This window comes from Oncorhynchus nerka, linkage group LG12, assembly GCF_034236695.1.
Source record: "Oncorhynchus nerka isolate Pitt River linkage group LG12, Oner_Uvic_2.0, whole genome shotgun sequence".
Classification (NCBI taxonomy): Eukaryota; Metazoa; Chordata; class Actinopteri; order Salmoniformes; family Salmonidae; genus Oncorhynchus; species Oncorhynchus nerka.
The window spans coordinates 66,503,358-66,527,187 of NC_088407.1; the positions used below are offsets into that span (position 1 = coordinate 66,503,358).

At 45.0% G+C, this 23,830-nt stretch overlaps 1 protein-coding gene across 7 annotated transcripts in view; it reads left to right on the plus strand.

Moving 5' to 3' along the window:
* Positions 1-23,830, plus strand: part of LOC115138633 (fermitin family homolog 2-like) — a 72,875-nt gene that overhangs the window by 34,401 nt on the left and 14,644 nt on the right. For 3 of the 7 annotated variants that reach the window (XM_029675694.2, XM_029675690.2, XM_029675692.2), the window contains exons 4-10: positions 3,912-4,043; positions 13,548-13,580; positions 15,180-15,405; positions 15,586-15,688; positions 15,985-16,092; positions 23,064-23,198; positions 23,726-23,775. In XM_029675694.2, the coding sequence (XP_029531554.1) occupies positions 3,912-4,043; positions 13,548-13,580; positions 15,180-15,405; positions 15,586-15,688; positions 15,985-16,092; positions 23,064-23,198; positions 23,726-23,775 (787 nt within the window). The remainder of the gene's footprint in view (positions 1-3,911; positions 4,044-13,547; positions 13,581-15,179; positions 15,406-15,585; positions 15,689-15,984; positions 16,093-23,063; positions 23,199-23,725; positions 23,776-23,830) is intronic. The other 4 variants (XM_029675695.2, XM_029675696.2, XM_029675691.2 and 1 more) reach the window with 3 other exon arrangements.

The following is a 23,830-nucleotide window of genomic DNA, read 5'->3' on the forward strand; positions in this document are numbered from 1 at the left end:
GCTGAGCTGGCACCCTGGATATTGTCAAAAGGATTTGATTTAAGATGTTTCTTATTTTGTGAGCGTCATGTTTTTGAACCACTTATCGAGCTTTGCAGCCATGTTCTGGTACCCCATTCTGCTTGGCCCTAGGTAGAAGTTGTCCTTAGCCACAGATCTAGGATCAGCTCAACTACCCCAAGTCATATTAGTGCATATAATGCAAAACTGACCGTAGTTCAGTGTCTTACGTCAGCTTCAGCACCACCTGCAGAGCTCTGGTTGGTATGGCATTATCACTTCGTCCTGCACCCTATCCTCTTTCTGCCTCTCCCTCTCTCCTCTCCTCAGTATTGGCAGGCTGTATCAGGGGCCTGCATTCCTCTCCTCCTTCTCAGTATTGGCAGGCTGCATCAGGGGCCTGCATTCCTCTTCTCCTTTCATGTGACTGATGAAAAGAAGGGCTCTGTCCAATCTTTGTTCAGCCCATCTCTTGCAGGTGCTGGGGTCAAACATAGCAATCAGCCATTTCCAATACCAAACAGTTATGTGGGTAACATAACTTGAAGCTTTGGTGCAACTCCCGTTGACACACTTGTTGACTCACTCCTCTGTGCTCAGCAGTGCTAAGGCTAGGTAGCCCGTCTGCACTCAAATGGCTGTATAAGGGCACAGGGCTTGTGCTGCAATGCAGAAGGAGGGAGGAAAGGCTATAGAGAGGGGGAGGGGGAGAGTGAGAGGAAGGAAAGGCTATATAGAGAGGGGGAGAGTGAGAGGAAGGAAAGGCTATAGAGAGAGGGGGAGAGGCAAGGCTATAGAGAGAGGGGAAGAGGCAAGGCTATAGAGAGAGGGGAAGAGGCAAGGCTATAGAGAGAGGGGAAGAGGCAAGGCTATAGAGAGAGGGGAAGAGGCAAGGCTATAGAGAGAGGGGGAGAGGCAAGGCTATAGAGAGAGGGGGAGAGGCAAGGCTATAGAGAGAGGGGGAGAGGCAAGGCTATAGAGAGAGGGGGAGAGGCAAGGCTATAGAGAGAGGGGGAGAGGCAAGGCTATAGAGAGAGGGGGAGAGGCAAGGCTATAGAGAGAGGGGGAGAGGCAAGGCTAGGGGGAGAGTGGGCTACCGTCTGGTTTGTTCTTAGTGCCTTTTGCTACAGTAACACTAACTAAACAAACTACTCTCCCTCTATCCCACACATACATACATGTTCCTTCCCAGCAATGGAAAATAGGGAGTGAGGTTTAAAACGGTCAAATATAGGACAAAATGACATTTTAAATTCCTAAGTCACAACCACCATCTCTTAAATGAGAGTAGAAGCATAGACAAGAGACAGCACAGCCATTTACCCCAGCTGTGCTTTTAGAATCTAGACAGTGCACATCTATCTTTTCCAGATACATTCTGGCAGATTCAGCCAGCTCCTCAGTGCCGTCCCAAAAATGTCCTGAACGCTGGAGATGAATGTTGAGTGATGGTTCCCTGGCCTCCTCAGCCAACACGGAGAGAGGAGTATGCATCTCTGTTTTACTCATTATATCAGGTCTGCTGTATCTGCGCCTGTCAGAGGAGACTTTAAACAGAGCTCCCAGCATAGTTTAATTACACACACACACACACGCACACACACACGCACCCTCAAACTGTGAACTGCAATGTGACTGTTTACTTCTCAGCTAGTCTTTTGATATACACACGCATGTACAGATACACAAGATCTGATATGTAGTTGTTTATGCCATCTGTTGCCTCTCAGCTAGTCTCTCATCCAGTATGTCGTGAAGAAGTGCCAGGCGAGAGTCTATGGTGTTATGACATATTTGTTCATCCAAACAGCTCATTATTTAGTGACTGCTGCTAAACACTGACACTGTGTGATATCAGAGGAGCTGCTGCACTTCCCACTGCAGCGTATGTAGTGTGTGTTCGTGTAGGGCTGTGACGGTCACGGACTGTTATTGGTCAGTGAAATGACCGCGGTCACGGACTGTTATTGGTCAGTGAAATGACCGCCGTCACGGACTGTTATTGGTCAGTGAAATGACCGCCGTCACGGACTGTTATTGGTCAGTGAAATGACCGCCGTCACGGACTGTTATTGGTCAGTGAAATGACCGCCGTCACGGACTGTTATTGGTCAGTGCAATGACCGCCGTCACGGACTGTTATTGGTCAGTGCAATGACCGCCGTCACGGACTGTTATTGGTCAGTGAAATGACCGCCGTCACGGACTGTTATTGGTCAGTGAAATGACCGCCGTCACGGACTGTTATTGGTCAGTGAAATGACCGCCGTCACGGACTGTTATTGGTCAGTGAAATGACCGCGGTCACGGACTGTTATTGGTCAGTGAAATGACCGCGGTCTCGGACTGTTATTGGTCAGTGAAATGACCGCGGTCTCGGACTGTTATTGGTCAGTGAAATGACCGCGGTCACGGACTGTTATTGGTCAGTGAAATGACCGCGGTCACGGACTGCTATTGGTCAGTGAAATGACCGCGGTCACGGACTGCTATTGGTCAGTGAAATGACCGCGGTCACGGACTGTTATTGGTCAGTGAAATGACCGCGGTCACGGACTGTTATTGGTCAGTGAAATGACCGCGGTCACGGACTGTTATTGGTCAGTGAAATGACCGCGGTCACCGGTATAATTGTTTGAATAGCATTTTTCTAATTCTTTTAATTGTTTAATTTTTTTATGACGCACATTTTCTCCTCCTGACTGCATGTGCTGCTGCTGCAGGGAGGGGGGCGTTGCCTAGGCAACCAAATACTTGTTTGCTTTAACACGTTTGTTTCAGCAAGGGTCCATGCTATCTGGGATTATTGGGACCTCACAACTCTGACGTTACCCCATTTGAAGTTGCAATTTAAAATGGGTAGGTTTTTAGAGATGTACCAAGGATACCGTATAGCACTAACCTTTCAGCAAGGAGTAACAACGTTTCATCACCTTGTAAAGAGTCCATGTTACCGAGGAAACCGACTCAACCGCACGAATGCCCGGCTGTCCCATCTTCAGTCAGGTTCATGTGGAACAAACAACTCAAAATCCCCCAAAATGATTTATTATTAATTTAACTGCTATTTTATGTTCATGATGGTCTTCATCCATAATCGTCGGTTACATAATTATTTGTTAATTGTGCCAGCTCTATGTACGTGTGCAGTTAGTCCACTACACATCCCCACCCCTCTTGTTTGGGGAAGGTTAGGGGGGTGTTGGAGTCCTCCCCTTGTGCACAGCTCTCTCTGATTCTCTCCAACTCACTCTCTTTCTGTCTTTCTCATGTCGTCTTTGTGCTGGGTTTGCCTACCTCCTATTCTAATTCTTTAAGTCAACGGTGTGGTTCATGTGAGGCCTGGAGTTGAAAGACTCCTACCTGCTATCTGTAAACCAGGGCAGTGACACAGCATCACATCAGGTATGACCAATGTAAACAGGATGTACCTGAGCTCAATTTCAAGTCTCATAGCAAAGGGTCTGAATACGTATGTAAATAAGGTATTTCTGTAACAAAATGTGGAACAAGTTAAGGGGTCTGAATACCTTTCGAATGCACTGAATGTATAGGGGTAAGGTGACTAGGCATCAGGATATATGATAAACAAGAGTAGCAGCAGCGTATATGATGATTGTATCTGGCTGGGTGTGTGTGTATAGAGTCTGCATATTGTGTGTGTGAGCAATTTTAGTGTGTTGGTGTCAGTGTGCGTAAGTGTGTAGGGCCCTTTGAGTGTGCATTGAGACATAAGAATTCAAATACAGGGCTCAACTGTCTGTAGTCATGTTGTTAGGTATTTATCAGTCTTATGGCAAGGGGATAAGCTGTTCTGGAGCCTGTAGGTGTCAGACTTGAAGCACCGGGACACTGTTTTGGATTTCTTGTAACTCGTCTCTGTTTCTCTCTCTCGGTGTCTCCCTCGCTAGACATCCGTCATCCAGAGGAGGCGTCTCTGCTGCGTAAGCCCCGCGACCCCAAGAAGAAGAAGAAAAAGCTGGAGGAGGCTGAGGAGGCGGCTCTGGAGCTGGAGGGGCCACTGCTCACCCCTGGATCAGGTAGTAAGTTTCACTCATTTACCTCAAACACACAATGCCTACCCTGAACCCCATATCCAACAGCCTTCTACTCCATAGTATCCTACTGGCTGGGCCTATGGATGCTAACCCAGTTAGCATATGCTTTCTAGCCTGTAGATACTGTCTAAACACTATCCCTGTTAGCGGTTTGCAGCTGGGCTAATCGATGTCTTTTAACACAGGCCTGGTTCTGTGGCTCTCATGTGCTGCTCTGATGAAAGAAATTAATAATATAAGGGATGCAACTGTACCAGGGACCTTACCTTGATTGGAGGAAAATCCTTTCATTATACTACCATGAAAGGTCTGTGTAAATCTGGAGAATTCTGGTTACACTTCCACTCCTGGAATGTCCACGATGGAATCAAGTCTTCACAGTCCAATAACCGGTTGAATAGCATCCTTTGTCTTTCTTGGAGTATCTATCCTGCTACCTATAACCACCCATAGGGTTTTAAAAACAGTCGACAACAAAAATGAGTAATTTTTTTTTTTTGTATCTGCCTAAATAAGACTGAGTTTGAGGAGTAAGGGTATGATTTGCAGACTCTGGGTTCCTTACTCCTTGGCAGGGAGGGAGTGAATGGTTGGGATTCCTTGCATAGTTGGTCAGCCTGCCATTTTAAACTCAAACCAGGCTGCAGAGCAATAGCTACACGTGGCCACTCCTCCTCCCGCCTGCTAGCCCTGTCAGTGAATTTGCTGCAGTGATGTGAGGAAGGAGGAGCAACATGGTGCTGTGCTGTGGTATCTATGCAGTGTTAGCCAGCGTTGATAATGCTAAGGCAGTGTGAATGGGCCTCCATTGTCCCAGCGCTGCCCCTGTATCTACTTGGCCCACAATCCCAAACATGCATACACAGCCTGTAGGCTCCAGGAGGGGGTGAGAAAAGGGGACAGAAGGGGTGAGAGTGGCAGGAGAGGGGGGTAAAAAAGTGAAGGGGGGGGGGGGGAGAAGGGACATTAAACCAACAACCTCTGACTCTTGGCTCTCTCTCCAATGCTTTATGTCCATTCTATGCTTGTGGATTGCCATTTGACTCCATGGGGATCCTGTGAAATAGTCTTACTTTTTTCTGAGTATTAGAATAAAAGCAGTTTCCCTAATTCCTTGAGTTACACCTTTTATTTATATTATACAGTTGAAGTTGGAAGTTTACATACACCTTGGCCAAAAACATTTTAAACTCAGTTTTTCACAATTCCCGACATTTAATCCTAGTAAAAATGGCTTGTCTTAGGTCAGTTAGGATCACCATTTTATTTTAAGAAAGTGAAATGTCAGAATAATAGTAGAGGGATTTATTTCAGCTTTTATTTCTTTCATCACATTCCCAGTGGGTCAGAAGTTTACATACACTAAATTTGTATTTGGTAGCATTGCCTTTAAATTGTTTAACTTGGGTCAAACATTTTGAGTAGCCTCACACAAGCTTCCCACAATAAGTTGGGTGAATTTTGTCCCATTCCTCCTGACAGAGCTGGTGTAACTGAGTCAGGTTTGTAGGCCTCCTTGCTTGCGCACACATTTTCAGTTCTGCCCAAAAATTTTCTATAGGACTGAGGTCAGGGCTTTGTGATGGCCACTCCAATACCTTGACTTTGTTGTCGTTAAGCCATTTTGCCACAACTTTGGAAGTATGCTTGGGGTCATTGTCCATTTGGAAAACCCATTCGCGACCAAGCAGTAACTTCCTGATTGATGTCTTGAGATGTTACTTTCATTCTCTCTACTATTATTCTGACATTTCACATTCTTAAAATGTGGTGATCCTAACTGACCTAAGACAGGGAATTTTTACTAGGATTAAATGTCAAGAATTATGAAACTGAGTTTTTAAATCTATTTGGTTTATGTGTATGTATACTTCCGACTTCAACTGTATATAGACTGCTGTTCAAAAGTTTGGGGTCACTTAGAAATGTTTTTTGTGTATCAGATTCATTAATGTTGTAAACGACTGTTGTAGCTGGAAACTGCCTTTTAAAACCTTATATTTTTTAATGGAATATCAACATAGGCGTACAGAGGTCCATTATCAGCAACCATCACTCCTGTGTTCCAATGGCACGTTGTTAGCTAATTCAAGTTGATAATTTTAAAATGATAATTGATCATTAGAAAGCCCTTTTGCAATTATGTTAGCACAGCTGAAAACTCTAGTTCTGATTTGAAGAAGCAATTAAACTGGCCTTCTTTAGACTCGTTGAGTATCTGGAGCATCAGCATTTGTGGGATCGATTACAGGCTCAAAATGGCCGGAAACAAAGCACTTTCTTCTGAAACTAGTCAGTCTATTCTTGTTCTGAGAAATGAAGGCTATTCTATGCGAGAATATGCCAAGAAACTGAAGATCTCGTACAACGCTGTGAACTACTCCCTTCACAGAACAGTGCAAACTGGCTCTAACCAGAATAGAAAGAGGAGTGGCTAATTTTTTATTTTATTTTTTTATTTCACCTTTATTTAACCAGGTAGGCTAGTTGAGAACAGGTTCTCATTTGCAACTGCGACCTGGCCAAGATAAAGCATAGCAGAGTGAACAGACAACACAGAGTTACACATGGAGTAAACAATTAACAAGTCAATAACACAGTAGAGAAAAAAAAGGGGAGTCTATATACAATGTGTGCAAAAGGCATGAGGAGGTAGGCGAATAATTACAGTATTGCAGATTAACACTGGAGTGATAAATGATCAGATGATCATGTACAGGTAGAGATATTTGTGTGCAAAAGAGCAGAAAGGTAAAGAAATAAAACTGTGGGGATGAGGTAGGTGAAAATGGGTGGGCTATTTACCAATAGATTATGTACAGCTGCAGCGATCGGTTAGCTGCTCAGATAGCTGATGTTTGAAGTTGGTGAGGGAGATAAAAGTCTCCAACTTCAGTGATTTTTGCAATTCGTTCCAGTCACAGGCAGCAGAGTACTGGAACGAAAGGCGGCCGAATGAGGTGTTGGCTTTGGGGATGCTCAATGAGATACACCTGCTGGGGCGCGTGCTACGGATGGGTGTTGCCATCGTGACCAGTGAGCTGAGATAAGGCGGAGCTTTGCCTAGCATGGCCTTGTAGATGACCTGGAGCCAGTGGGTCTGGCGACGAATATGTAGCGAGGGCCAGCCGACTAGAGCATCACTCTTACTTCCGGCGCCGACAGAGATGGCCGCCTCGCTTCGCGTTCCTAGGAAACTATGCAGTTTTTTGTTTTTTTACGTGTTATTTCCTACATTAGTACCCCAGGTCATCTTAGGTTTCATTACATACAGTCGAGAAGAACTACTGAATATAATATCAGCGTCAACTCACCATCAGTACGACCAAGAATATGTTTTCCGCGACGCGGATCCTGTGTTCTGCCTTACAAACAGGACAACGGAATGGATCGCATGCAGCGACCCAAGAAAACGACTCCGAAAAAGAGGGAAACGTAGCGGTCTTCTGGTCAGACTCCGGACAAGGGCACATCGCGCACCACTCCCCAGCATTCTTCTTGCCAATGTCCAGTCTCTTGACAACAAGGTTGATGAAATCCGAGCAAGGGTAGCATTCCAGAGGGACATCAGAGACTGCAATGTTCTCTGCTTCACGGAAACATGGCTTACTGGGAAGACGCTATCCGATGCGGTGCAGCCAACGGGTTTCTCCACGCATCGCGCCGACAGAAACAAACATCTTTCTGGTAAGAAGAGCGGCGGGGGCGTATGCCTCATGACTAACGAGACATGGTGTGATGAAGGAAACATACAGGAACTCAAATCCTTCTGTTCACCTGATTTAGAATTCCTCACAATCAAATGTAGACCGCATTATCTTCCAAGAGAATTCTCTTCGATTATAATCACAGCCGTATATATCCCCCCCAAGCAGACACATCGATGGCTCTGAACGAACTTTATTTAACTCTTTGCAAACTGGAAACCATTTATCCGGAGGCTGCATTCATTGTAGCTGGGGATTTTAACAAAGCTAATCTGAAAAGAAGACTCCCTAAATTTTATCAGCATATCGATTGCGCAACCAGGGTGGTAAAACCTTGGATCATTGTTACTCTAACTTCCGCGACGCATATAAGGCCCTGCCCCGCCCCCCTTTCGGAAAAGCTGACCACGACTCCATTTTGTTGATCCCTGCCTACAGGCAGAAACTTAAACAAGAGGCTCCCACGCTGAGGTCTGTCCAACGCTGGTCAGACCAAGCTGACTCCACACTCCAAGACTGCTTCCATCAGGTGGACTGGGACATGTTTCGTATTGCGTCAGATGAAAATATTGACGAATACGCTGATTCGGTGTGCGAGTTCATTAGAACGTGCGTCGAAGATGTCGTTCCCATAGCAACGATAAAAACATTCCCAAACCAGAAACCGTGGATTGATGGCAGCATTCGCGTGAAACTGAAAGCGCGAACCACTGCTTTTAATCAGGGCAAGGTGTCTGGTAACATGTCCGAATATAAACAATGCAGCTATTCCCTCCGCAAGGCTATTAAACAAGCTAAGCGTCAGTACAGAGACAAAGTGGAATCTCAATTCAATGGCTCAGACACAAGAGGCATGTGGCAGGGTCTACAGTCAATCACGGACTACAAGAAGAAACCCAGCCCAGTCACGGACCAGGATGTCTTGCTCCCAGGCAGACTAAATAACTTTTTTGCCCGCTTTGAGGACAATACAGTGCCACTGACACGGCCTGCAACGAAAACATGCGGTCTCTCCTTCACTGCAGCCGAGGTGAGTAAGACATTTAAACGTGTTAACCCTCGCAAGGCTGCAGGCCCAGACGGCCTCCCCAGCCGCGCCCTCAGAGCATGCGCAGACCAGCTGGCCGGTGTGTTTACGGACATATTCAATCAATCCCTATACCAGTCTGCTGTTCCCACATGCTTCAAGAGGGCCACCATTGTTCCTGTTCCCAAGAAAGCTAAGGTAACTGAGCTAAACGACTACCGCCCCGTAGCACTCACTTCCGTCATCATGAAGTGCTTTGAGAGACTAGTCAAGGACCATATCACCTCCACCCTACCTGACACCCTAGACCCACTCCAATTTGCTTACCACCCAAATAGGTCCACAGACGATGCAATCTCAACCACACTGCCCTAACCCACCTGGACAAGAGGAATACCTATGTGAGAATGCTGTTCATCGACTACAGCTCGGCATTCAACACCATGGTACCCTCCAAGCTCGTCATCAAGCTCGAGACCCTGGGTCTCGACCCCGCCCTGTGCAACTGGGTACTGGACTTCCTGACGGGCCGCCCACAGGTGGTGAGGGTAGGCAACAACATCTCCTCCCCGCTGATCCTCAACACGGGGGCCCCACAAGGGTGCGTTCTGAGCCCTCTCCTGTACTCCCTGTTCACCCACGACTGCGTGGCCACGCACGTCTCCAACTCAATCATCAAGTTTGCGGACGACACAACAGTGGTAGGCTTGATTACCAACAACGACGAGACGGCCTACAGGGAGGAGGTGAGGGCCCTCGGAGTGTGGTGTCAGGAAAATAACCTCACACTCAACGTCAACAAAACTAAGGAGATGATTGTGGACTTCAGGAAACAACAGAGGGAACACCCCCCTATCCACATCGATGGAACAGTAGTGGAGAGGGTAGCAAGTTTTAAGTTCCTCGGCATACACATCACAGACAAACTGAATTGGTCCACTCACACTGACAGCGTCGTGAAGAAGGCGCAGCAGTGCCTCTTCAACCTCAGGAGGCTGAAGAAATTCGGCTTGTCACCAAAAGCACTCACAAACTTCTACAGATGCACAATCGAGAGCATCCTGGCGGGCTGTATCACCGCCTGGTACGGCAACTGCTCCGCCCTCAACCGTAAGGCTCTCCAGAGGGTAGTGAGGTCTGCACAACGCATCACCGGGGCAAACTACCTGCCCTCCAGGACACCTACACCACCCGATGTTACAGGAAGGCCATAAAGATCATCAAGGACATCAACCACCCGAACCACTGCCTGTTCACCCCGCTATCATCCAGAAGGCGAGGTCAGTACAGGTGCATCAAAGCTGGGACTGAGAGACTGAAAAACAGCTTCTATCTCAAGGCTATCAGACTGTTAAACAGCCACCATTGAGTGGCTGCTGCCAACACACTGTCATTGACACTGACCCAACTCCAGCCACTTTAATAATGGGAATTGATGGGAAATTATGTAAATATATCACTAGCCACTTTAAACAATGCTACCTTATATAATGTTACTTACCCTACATTATTCATCTCATATGCATACGTATATACTGTACTCTACATCATCGACTGCATCCTTATGTAATACATGTATCACTAGCCACTTTAACTATGCCACTTTGTTTACTTTGTCTACATACTCATCTCATATGTATATACTGTACTCGATACCATCTACTGTATGCTGCTCTGTACCATCACTCACTCATATATCCTTATGTACATATTCTTTATCCCCTTACACTGTGTATAAGACAGTAGTTTTAGAATTGTTAGTTAGATTACTTGTTGGTTATCACTGCATTGTCGGAACTAGAAGCACAAGCATTTCGCTACACTTGCATTAACATCTGCTAACCATGTGTATGTGACAAATAAAATTTGATTTGATTTGATACAAGTCGCAGTGGTGGGTAGTATAAGGTGCTTTGGTGACAAAACGGATGGCACTGTGATAAACTGCATCCAGTTTGCTGAGAAGAGTGTTGGAAGCCATTTTGTAGATGACATCGCCGAAGTCGAGGATCGGTAGGATAGTCAGTTTTACTAGGGTAAGCTTGGCAGCGTGAGTGAAGGAGGCTTTGTTGCGGAATAGAAAGCCGACTCTTGATTTGATTTTCGATTGGAGATGTTTGATATGGGTCTGGAAGGAGTTTGCAGTCTAGCCAGACACCTAGGTACTTATAGGTGTCCACATATTCAAGGTCGGAACCATCCAGTGTGGTGATGCTAGTCGGGCAAGCGGGTGCAGGCAGCGATCGGTTGAAAAGCATGCATTTGGTTTTACTAGCGTTTAAGAGCAGTTGGAGGCCACGGAAGGAGTGTTGTATGGCATTGAAGCTCGATTGGAGGTTAAATAGCACAGTGTCCAATGACGGGCCGAAAGTGTCTGCGTAGAGGTGGATCAAGGAATCGCCCGCAGCAAGAGCAACATCATTGATATACACAGAGAAAAGAGTCGGCCCGAGAATTGAACCCTGTGGCACCCCCATAGAGACTGCCAGTTGACCGGACAACATGCCCTCCGATTTGAAACACTGAACTCTGTCTGCAAAGTAATTGGTGAACCAGGCAAGGCAGTCATCCGAAAAGCCGAGGCTACTGAGTCTGCCGATAAGAATATGGTGATTGACAGAGTCGACAGCCTTGGCAAGGTCGATGAAGACTGCTGCACAGTACTGTCTTTTATCGATGGCGGTTATGACGTCGTTTAGTACCTTGAGTGTGGCTGAGGTGCACCCGTGACCGGCTCGGAAACCAGATTGCATAGCGGAGAAGGTACGGTGGGATTCGAGATGGTCAGTGACCTGTTTGTTGACTTGGCTTTCGAAGACCTTAGATAGGCAGGGCAGAATGGATATAGGTCTGTAACAGTTTGGGTCCAGGGTGTCTCCCCCTTTGAAGAGGGGGATGACTGCGGCAGCTTTCCAATCCTTGGGGATCTCAGACGATATGAAAGCGAGGTTGAACAGGCTGGTAATAGGGGTTGCGACAACGGCGGCGGATAGTTTCAGAAATAGAGGGTCCAGATTGTCAAGCCCAGCTGATTTATACGGGTCCAGGTTTTGCAGCTCTTTCAGAACATCTGCTATCTGGATTTGGGTAAAGGAGAACCTGGAGAGGCTTGTGAACAGTGAAGAGGTGTCTCTGGGATGCTGGTGTTCTAGGCAGAGTTCCTCTGTCCAGTGTCTGTTATTTTGCCCATCTAAATCTTTTATTTTTATTGGCCAGTCTGAGAGATGTATTCTTTCTTTGCAACTCTGCCTATAAGGCCATCATTCTGGAGTCGCCTCTTCACTGTTGACGTTGAGACTGGTGTTTTGCAGGTACTATTTAATGAAGCTGTCAGTTTCTCTAACTAGACACAAACTAGCAAGAGGACAAGTACATTATCTTGTCCTCTTGCTCAGTTGTACACCGGGGTCTGCCATTCCTCTTTCTATTCTGCTTCGAGCCAGTTTGCACTGTTCGGTGAAGGGAGTAGTACACAGCGTTGTATGAGATCTTCATTTTCTTGGCAATGCACTGTGTTTCTGATAAATTTGATGTTATTTTAATGGACAAAAAATTTGGTTTTATTTCAAAAACAAGGACATTTCTGTGTGTGTGTCTGGTATTGCCCCAAATATCACCACACAGATCAATAGGATATCAATGTTAGTAGTTCGCCAGGGGTTTCTAAAATGAATTTGGCCGAGCCAAAACTCTATGCAAAGAGTCAAAATTGCTTTAGGATGAAAAAGACTTTCAGAAAAACGTGTGCACACACACCTCCCCCAGCTCAGATGGTAGGAGTGAGTAAATGTTTAATGTGCAGTGTTTCATGGCCGAGCTGCTGGGAGTTAATTTCTGACTGTTGTGTTGCTTCCCCTCTGGGAAGGGCTGTGGCCGCCTGATGGGAATCACAAGGCCCAGGCCTACGATGCAATATATATACACACACACACAGCCTCTTCCTTACACTTGATGCTATCTGTATGGTGCTCAGCCACTGCCTCTCCCTACAGTCCTGCCCATTCCACCCATACTGAAGGAGGCCCTCTGACCTTGACCTGATAACTCCTTATCTCCTTCCCAACGCACTCACTGGACCACAGAGGAAACCGGGTGAAGGGGCAATACTGCGGTCAAGATCAGTTGGCAAGATTTGACTTCATAAGTTCACCCTTGACCAAGCAGGATGTTTTGGGTTGATCCAGATCGTGTTTAGAACGAGTCAGTTCTGACTCTAAAACCACAACCCATCTCCACCCACATGTCTATGGTGTCACTGGAAAATCCCAGACCCCCCACACATTCCATTAACAGAAACATGAATGTTGTTACTATCCATATTACTAACAGTTGACTATGACACAGAACTAGGACTAAGAGCATGCTTGCTGCTCCTCTCAGATGATCAGCTCTACAATATTCTCATCATGTAAAGTTATGTCCAGGACTTTAATTTCAGTAGGTGTGTTATGTAGCACTGGGTCATTCCAACGAACACCCTGCCCTGCCTGGCTTTTCAATTGGAAATTTGATAGGAACTGTCCATGGTTTGCCATACCACGTTCCTTTCTCCTCTGCTGAGGGGGCAACGGGATCTAATCTAGGGCTGGTTAGATTGGCATACTGGCAGTGCCAGTAACTCTCTACTTTTTCTTCCCTTTTCCTCTTGTCTTTTAAATATCTCTTGTTTTAATATCTCTTTTAATCTGTCCTCTTGTTTTTGTTCCTTTTCCTCTGCTTTCCTTCCCTTCCTCCTTTTCTCTTTTCCCACTCCAGCCTCTGAGATCATTTACATTGGGCCGGTCAAAGGTAAGGTCTTCTGTCTGCTTTCTCCCCTTCCTCACGGCCGCCCGTTTCCCTTACCCCCCTCACCCCTCAGCTGGAGTGATGGTCTGGTCACCTGACAAGGCTGTATGCATAGGAAGCCAGCTGCTGCCCTTGTCACCTGACTGAGGAAATCAGCTGACTCTGGTTACAATATAGGCTTTGCCTCACTCCAACAGAACCAAGCTCACTAAAACCAGCTTTGCTCACTATGTGTTTGTTTTGCTAGAAATCTGTTCACGGTTTGCTCAGCAGGTACCAGGAAGAGTGAAATAAAATGATTAAGTGGTTAGAAGAAGAATGGTATGTCCACAACAATACATTCACCCAATTTCAAATGGACCAACCCCATCCCAAATCCATACAGAAGCCATGTGTAGAAACAGACACTTTCATATGGTGACAAAGCGCTGGGTGGTCTACCCCTCCAGACCCTAGCAGTCCCCAGTGAAGGGGGTTGAAGGATTAGGAAATGTTAACATAGTTGGTGCCCTCCAGCCCATTTGCACTGTCCCACTGAAAGTCAACGGCTGGGAGTAACCACTTTGGCCTGACAGTATATACTCTTATCAGCTTTCCCTAGATGTTTGGGATTCCTCCTGTAACCGTATGGGAGATCAGCGCTCTAGCTGACCTGCCTTGCCTCCCTCCCTGCATTTATGAGTCGACCTTTATAGAGCCTTCTAGAAACCCTTGCTGTTCTCATTACTTTGACTGTATTAGACACACAGACACAGGCCATTTCTTGTTGAGATTGTGGTTAGTGGTTTGGCCTGCCTGCTTTTTCAGGCCAACGGGGCTTGGTCAGTGTGTGGGCTGTTACTACAGGCTAGCCAACAGGAAGTGTCATGGTTTCACATTGGTTATTTATGTCTTAGGTCAATTATCAATGGCTTAAATCTGAATAGAACTCTATTTTTTCATACACACACAACTCTTTATACATGAGCACTTCTCCAGCTAAGGGAGCCCAATCTCTCCCTCCAAACGCACATCTACCGGTTTCCCCTAAATGGAACACAAACAAATCAGAGAGATGCTAGCTTTAACACTTTCGTGTAACACCCTCCACTGCCCCTCTCATATGTTGCTGGTTGTGCTGTATAGTTTGCTCTGTGCACCTCTCAGGTTGTGGACCATGTGATCATGATCGTATGAACCATGTGCATGATAAAGCGCATCAACAGCATTGGCAGGGCATCAAGCACCTGTCAGATTGGTGGTGCTACCAACCACAGGCTGCAAGTGTGTGTTGTGGTACAATGTTCACTTTTTTTTGGAGGCACTTGTGCTTTGCGCTACACTCACACGTTCAGTACCTTCTGTTGCAGGGGACTGTATTGTGACTGTTTTATCATATTCAGTGTTTTGCAGGTATGGTACTTGTGATATGTGTCTTTGTCTTGGTGGATGTCACTTACACAATTGGGATGATCAATTTCAATTTAGGAAGTGAATTGAAATTCCAATCTAAGAATTGAAAATAAATTTTTTATTGGAATTTCAATCACTCTCCAACTGAAATGGAATTGAGCCCAACATTCCTCAGTCTAACCGAGGGTACAAAACGTGTTTGGTTTGCAGGAAGCATCTACTCCAGTCCAGGCCTGTACAGTAAGACCATGACCCCCACTTATGACTCCAGAGACGGCAGCCCCCTGTCCCCCACCACCGCCTGGTTCGGAGATAGCCCTCTTTCTGAGGGCAATCCCAGCATTCTTGCTGTCAGCCAGCCAATATCCTCACCCGATATCCTGGCTAAACTCTACAAGTCCCAGTCCCTCCTGGACAAGGCCAAGATCAACCAGGGGTGAGTCGCCCTAATAATAAATCTAGTACTAGTCTTGTCTGCTGTAGTGCAACTGGCCCCTGTTTCACAACTTTATTAAAACTGAGGTCATTCTGTTTGTGGAACTTTCTTTCAGAAGTGTGACAGTCACTGTTCTGTCAAGTATGGTGTGTTTTATTTCTCGTGTGTGTGTGTGTGAAGGTGGCTGGACTCGTCTAGGTCTCTGATGGAGCAGGATGTCAAGGAGAACGAGGTGCTCCTCCTGCGGTTTAAATACCACAGCTTCTTTGACCTCAACCCCAAGGTACATTACATGGACTTGTTTTTCCATCAGATGAGACTTTAGGTTTTCTCCAAACTTTTATTGCGTTTCTCTGAATTGTGTAACCGCTTACACACCACGAGCAAAATAGGCACACACACACACACACTCCCCACCAGCCTACATCTGCAGCTGGCAGATTTCTGGGGGGCGTAGAGTAGAGAGGAAGTACCCCTCTGGGCTGTCCTGTTTTCTCAGCTGGAATGTCTCTGTGTGTGGGTCTATGCTATGTACTTGTGAAGAGGCAGGCTCAGTGCTATGTTTTCTCCCCCCTGCAGTACGATGCCATCCGGGTGAACCAGCTCTATGAGCAGGCCAAGTGGGCCATCCTGCTTGAGGAAATAGAGTGCACTGAGGAGGAGATGATGATGTTCGCCGCTCTGCAGGTGAGATGTGTGTGTGTGCGCCTACGTGCATGCGCGTCATGTTAATTGGCCTGGTTGAGGACTGCTTACTAAGCCCTCCAGTAGTTATCTTCTCTATGGGCTCACTGCCCGTTGAACAGAACACGGCAGAACAACTAATGAATTGAATGGGCGTGTTGCCCAGGGGTTAGACTTGGATGTGGTGGGTGTCTGGTCTGCTTCGGTACTCAAACTCAGAAACATGGTTCAGCAAATCCACCACTTTTCAACCTCGTTTTCATTATCTCCGGCACAATACCAGTCTACATATGTGAAAAAGTTACATTTGAATTTTTTTTTTTTTTGGGGGGGGGGGGGGGTTTAAACACTGATTCACAGTGATGTGGGGAGAGAAAATACCCTCCCCCTGGCTAGAAACTCTTTGCAGGTTTTGAAAATCTGTTTTTCTTACTTTTAATCCTACCATGTGATGTCACAGGGAAGCATTTTTTTAGGACATTTCTTATCTTTTTAGCACATACAGAACCGGTCAAAAGTTAGGACACCTACTCATTCCAGGGTTTTTCATTATTTTCACTATTTTCTACGTTGTAGGATAATAGTGAAGACATCAAAACTATGAAATAACAAATCAAAATATACTTGAGTCTTTGATGTAGCAACCCTTTGCCTTGATGACAGCTCTTGGCATTCTCTCAACCAGCTTCATGAGGTAGTCACCTGGAATGCATTTCAATTAACAGGTGTACTTTTAACAAGGCACACCATTTGTGGAATTTCTTTCCTTAATGCGTTTGAGCCAGTCAGTTGTGTTGTGACAAGGTAGGGGTGGTATACAGAAGGTAAAAGACCAAGTCCATATTATGGCAAAAACAGCGCAAATAAGCAAAGATAAACGACAGTCCATCATTACTTTAAGACATGAAGGTCAGTCAATGAAGAATATAAAATTATATTTTTGATTTAACACTTTTTTTTTATTACAACATGATTCCATATGTGTTATTTCATAGTTTTGATGTCTTCACTATTATTCTACAATGTAGAAAATAGTGAAAATAAATAAAAACCTTTGAATGAATAGGTGTGTCCATCCTTTTGACTGGTATTGTATATAGACACTTGTTTGGTGCTGGCAATAATGAATAGGAGGTTGAAAAGTGGCACAATTGTCCTTTTAACTGTATGCAATATTGTATGCTTGCATGGAACAACTGCAATGAAACTAAAATGATCCTGTTTTTGACGCCTGGGCCTTAGCCCCTTGCTATTTCCGACCCTCGTAAAGCCTGAGTGACAGGACCTGGGGGCGCCAGCGTGTCCTCACCCCAACGGGTAATTATAGAGTAACCACAGCTACTAGTGCTGAGCGATTTAGTGCTTTTTGAGGTCCGTACGGTTTCGGGTTCAGTTATTAAAAAATAAACACGGTTTTCGTTTTGATACATTTTTATATGAAATGTGTGTTGAAAGCTGTAACACAGAATGAAACAATTAGTCCCATGATAGTGACTGCCCATTACTGCTTATCTCTTATTGACCATTTATTTACATTATTTTAATAAAATAGCTGTTGTGTATATTACATTAGTTTTATTATTTCATTCCAAGTCATCTCATCTCTATAGAGCTGCTGCCTACTGTATGCTGTCTGATAAAAATCACTATTTTAGTAGTTATTCAATGTAAATAAGGCATACTTTTATGACTGCTGAACACTAGCTATCATTCACTTAGATCATGTATTTTCAGGTAGAGATACCTTGCGAGGCAACTGCTCTCTACCCTGCATTTATCTCTTTTCTCAACCTCTCTGTGTCTGCCCCACGCTATCCTAACATAGCAGGTGTAAAAGAAATGCACAGACTGGACAAGTAGGTGCACAGTGGATTATGGTCGTTGTCAGTGGCGATTTTAGCATGCAAATCTTGGTGGGGCAAAGCTGTCCCAGCACCTTACCACCGCTACACCTGGCTATCAGCGGAGCCTTGTCTGGCAGCAAAACAGATCATTCAGCCCCATTTACTGCCTTTAAAAAAAGCCTTGTGTTGTCTTAAGGGTAAAAAATGACCGGACAGTATGTTTAACAGCAGAGAGAACACCCTAAATGACATTTTTTTTCAACTTGAAATTTGATGACTTTTCCTAGAGTGACCCCAACATTAGAAAAAGTGAAACATCGCCTTTGTTCATATTTCCATGAAAGCTGTAAAACACCAGGGTACAAAGATTGTCTTAGGGTCATTTTTGACCTGGCAGTTATAAAATAATTTACACATTTTAAAGACACACCCACACAATATGAGAAATTGAGATTGTGTGCTACTGATTGAACTCAGACACAACTTTCTTGTGCATGTGCAGCATCTCCCCTCCATGACCCCACACATGACTCAAGTTCACAGACAAAATAAACAACATTTCAGACAAACTAAACATTTCTTGAAAGCATTGTTTACTAATGGGGAATGCAGTCAGAGGCTATAAAGGTACTGCAGATGACAGTCCCTCCAGTTCTCTTTGCTGAAGCCATGCGTGCACGTTTCAGTGCCCAACAGGTCGTAGATCTGATTTTTTTTCCCGATGTCCAGGAGGAACAAATGAACAATGATTTAGTAGAGGATGAGGTGTCTGCAGAAGAAGATTGGGAAGAATACAACCCAGAGCACGATGCATCATCTTCAGATGAAGAAATCCCCCAAGCTGAGACATTTTGGTCAAAGAAGAGCAAAATAACATGGTCCTTGTCACCATATGACAACCAGGGCAGGATGCCAGCACAGAATGTCATAAGGACGACCCCAGGGCCCACAAGACATGCAGTTGTCCATGACCAGGACATCGCATCAACGTTCCACATGTTCATCACATCTGGAGATGACAAATTTGGAGGGTTTCTGTAAATATGGAGACTGATGAGATTGACCTGCATGCCTACATAGGGCTGTTAATTTTAGCGGGCGTGTTTAGGTCCCGGGGCGAGGCTACATGTAGTCTCTGGGATGCAGAGAGGGGAAGGGAGGTTTTCCGTGCCACGGCGCCAATGAGTCTTTCACACTTTCTCAAGAATGCTACGATTTGATAACCGTGAGTCAAGACATAACAATTATGACAGGTGTTGTAATAAAAAAAGTGGTGTCCACTGATTTAAATGCGGTGTTTATTCATTGTGAACAGGGAAAATCGAGATATTCCTAAAGTTTCATGAATAACAGGTTGTTTCTTCATACAAAATAGATTTGTGGTCTAAAAATCAATTAAGCTGCTTTATTTTAGGGGTTTAGAGAAGTGGGGTCATTTTTTATCCTTAGGACACAGAATGTTAAGTCTGTGTAGTCTTACAGAATGTTAAGACTACACAAGGGTTTTAAACAAATGTGGTTTGTACTGACAATTGAGATGTACAAACTATGGCATAAGGGGACGACAAGCGGATAAGAGGTAATCCGTAATTTCGATGAAGACATTAATGAGGGATCTAGTGTTCAGCACACTTGAAATGTACAGCGACAGAATTCAAAACATTGGTCGTTTTTAGTGTTCTCCCTGTACACCAAGTCAGAACAGTCGGTTAAAGAAAGGGGGCATAATAAGCAGATAATGAAAGCTCTTACAAGATTTGATTGATTGATTACATTTCTCAAAAACAGGTTATAGGCTACATGTGCACCACCAAGTCAAAATAGTAGGAAATTAGAGGTGAAAATATACAAAATTATTAGGGTCAGGCACATGGGCTACTAACAGCTTACTAAATCATGATGACGTCAGTGATCTTCAGGTCGTAGATCTAGAAAGAGGCCCGATTTTACAATTCAGAGTTGGATGAAAGTTCAAAATGCATTTTCCTGAGTTCCCGGTTGTCCTGAACTCAGCCACTGATTCCTTCACTCATTTGTTAAATTTGTGATTTCCAACTTGTTGTGTAATGTTGTCAAAGTTTCATCTATAATTTATCTTCATATGACAAGGATTAAAACTTATTTTCCAGTTTTTGTCCATTAAAATAACATAACATTTATCAGAAATACAATGTAGACATTGCTAATGTTGTGAATGACTATTGTAGCCGGAAAAGGCACTTAAAAAAAAAAAATAGAATATCTAGAGGCCCGTTATCAGCAACCAGCACTCCTGTATTCCAATGGCATGTTGTTAGCTAATCCAAGGTTATCATTTTCAAAGTGATCATTAGAAAACCCTTTTGCAATTATGTTAGCACAGCTGAAAATTGTTGTGCTGATTTTAAAGAAGCAATAAAACTAGCCTTTAGTCTAGTTGAGTGTCTGGAGCATCAGTATTTGTGGGTTTGATTACAGGCGCAAAATGGCCAGAAACAAAGAACTTTCTTCTGAAACTCGTCAGTCTATTTTTGTTCTGAGAAATGAAAGCTATTCCATCGGAGACAATTCAAGAAACTGAAGATTTCATACAATGCTGTGTACTACTCCCTTCACAGAACAATGCAAACTGGCTCTAACCAGAATAGAAAGTGGGAGGCCCTGGTGCACAAATGAGCAAGAGGACAAGTACATTAGTGTCTAGTTTGAGAAACAGATGCCTCACGTCCTCAACTGGCAGCTTCGTTAAATAGTACCCGCAAAACACCAGTCTCAACGTCAACAGTGAAAAGGCGACTCCGTGATGCTGGCCTTTTAGGCAGAGTTGCAAAGAAAAAGCCATATCTCAGGCTGGCCAATAAAATAAAAAAGATTAAGATGGGCAAAAGAACAGACACTGGACAGAGGAACTCTGCCTAGAAGGCCAGCATCCCAGAATCGCCTCTTCACTGTTGACGTTGAGACGGTGTTTTGCAGTTACTAAAAAATGACCAGTTTGCTGGTCATTGTAGTTAGTTTAGCACAGAAAATGTGCTATTGGCCTGTTGGAAACTACAACTCCCTTCTACATCACACAGTTCGGGCTTGATCTGATTTGATCTTTTAGAGAAAAAAACAATCAAATGGAATTCAAATAATTGATCCGACATCGGTGAATGAGTTGTTTTAAAAACCGAACAATAACATACATTTTTAGTGCTGAGTAAATAATAAGGCTACTGGACTCACCCCACAACTACCGGATGGAACACCCACTCCAACCGGACCTGTAGCCTCCTACACATTCCTCTATCCCCATTTACACTGAAAGCTGTTAACTACTATGCTACGTTTTCCAACAGGGGCCGAGACGTTTATTAATACACCATTGGTTGAGGGTTTAGTGTTTCGACCCCCCTGAGGAGATGCTGATCTGCAGTTTGTTTGGATTAACAGCGAGCCTGTCACTACCTGTCTGTTAGCACAGCTATCTCACTCTCTCTTGCTAAGTTAAAGGTATCTGTTGGAGTCATGGCTAAGGTTTTTCTGAAGTCAGGCAGGAAGAGAAGGGGTGGGTTTATTACATTAAGTGGTCTGTGTCCATGGAGCTGGCTGGCATTAGCAGGCTATCACCTGGATATGTCAGCTTGTCTAAGTATAGCGACTAGCCAGCCTTGTCCAGCTCAGTAAACAGGCCTGTATTTGGAGTCCTTCCCATAGGGTGGAGAATAAAAGCACAGGGCATGGTCTGCAAATCAGCCTACTGCTCCCAATTCCAACTCTATACATACAACGCACACAACGGGAAATCACATCCCAGAAACACAGTGTAGTGTGGGTGTCGGAGGTAGATGTATGGGGAGATTCTCATTTGGGCAAAAGACTGTCCTCTCTCCTCCGTCACCCGGAAACCGATAAGTGGTTGAGTGTTGTGGCAATTTGTTAGTAGGTAAACAGGAGTGTCCTCCCCTCTCGATAGCCACCTTTCATTGAGGATACTTATGTTTATCCTAACTCATTTTTGGGGATTACTCTACACATTTATTTTGGGATCCACCCCCTGTAAACAATTTGTGTAATGACGTGCGAGTGGAGAATGACCGTCTCATTTCAAGCAAACAAATTTCCAACCAGGTTCACTCTCCTCAATTAACTTTGACCTTTTTCAAAAGGAGGCAAGGGAGGAGAGAGGACCCAGGAGGTGAGCAAATCCAATTGAGAAAAGGCCATGGTGACATAGAGGGAGAAGCCTTTGTCCTACATTCTGAAACCCTAGCTGGCTATGGGCGCTTCCGCCACAGCGTCCTGAAATATGCCTCTTTTCCTTTCCAGCCCCCTCTACCTCTCACCCCCACACCACCTCACTCACTCCCTCCCTCCCTCTAGGCAGCTGTTCATTCATATATCGAAAGGGACTAGTGGGAGGTGGGGTGGCTTAAAAGTATAAATACCGTTTGTCAACAAGTTGTATTGAGTGTTGGTGAGTCATAGGCTTAGTGCCACTGTGGGGTGGATCAAGGCTGTTCTGAGACTGACTCTCGTTGGTCCACATGATAATGCGTGAATGGCCAGGCAAGGTCAGGGACTCTCCCCAATATTACAAACAGGATTCTGAACAGACGAGATGGTATTTCCATTGTGAATCAGTGTAGAAATGTTGCACGCAATGTCCCAAGTCTGCACTACTCACATGTGCTTCTATTAAAGACACATTTAGAGTCACTGCTGAGATTGCAGCATCTTGACCCTCCCACCCATTTTCTCTACTAAATCATACCCTTCCCTCCCAAAGCCACTGTGTCTCGACATGGTTGCTACACACTGTACACATACTTTGTTTTACAGTCACATTGTGGAGGGCAGGTCATCTGATGCAGCACTCCATTGCTCTCCTTCTTGGTCAAATATCCCCTACACAGCCTGGAGGTGTGTTGTGTCATTGTCCTGTTGAGAAACAAATGATAGTCCCACTAAGCGCAAACCAGATGGGATGGTGTTTCGCTGCAGAATGCTGTTATAGTCATGCTGGTTAAGTGTACCTTGAATTCTAAATAAATCGGACCGTGTCACCAGCAAAGCACCCCCATACCATAACACCACCTCCTCCATTCTATAAAGATCATCCGTTCACCCACACAGCATCTCTTAACCCCTTCTCTATTTGTCCCCCAGTACCACATCAACAAGCTGTCCATCATGTCGTCAGGAAACCACATGAACAACAGTGAGAAGGAGGTGGACGAGGTGGACGCTGCCCTGTCAGACCTGGAGATCACCCTGGAGGGAGGCAAGACCTCCAACACCCTGGTACTACACCTTACTGTCCTATACTAACCCTAACCCTGTCAGACCTGGAGATCACCCTGGAGGGAGGCAAGACCTCCAACACCCTGGTACTACACCTTACTGTCCTATACTAACCCTAACCCCGTCAGACCTGGCGATCACCCTGGAGGGAGGATAGGCCTACATACAACACCCTGGTACTACACCTTACTGTCCTATACTAACCCTAACCCTGTCAGACCTGGAGATCACCCTGGAGGGAGGATAGGCCTACAACACCCTGGTACTACTTTAGTTCACTGAATGTTACTTTACTGCAATGCAAGAGGCTTGTTCAGAAGGCTAAATACTGTAGTTGGTATCACATGTGGCCATTGTTAAACGTACCCCTCCCCAAATGACTGTAGTTTATACAGCTTATCTGAGGAAGTTAAAGCTTGATTACACAACTGTTCCTTCATATGCAATGCTGAAGTCAATGTTAGTTGTGCAGAATCCTGCCCTTCTCCTTTCATCAATAAACGTGTTCGTTCTTCTCTTCCTCTCAGGGTGATATCACGTCCATTCCTGAACTGGCCGACTACGTCAAAGTCTTCAAGTAAGTTCAATAACTGCTTCTGCTGTAGAAGTTGTCTTTAATCGCAGCTGTAGAA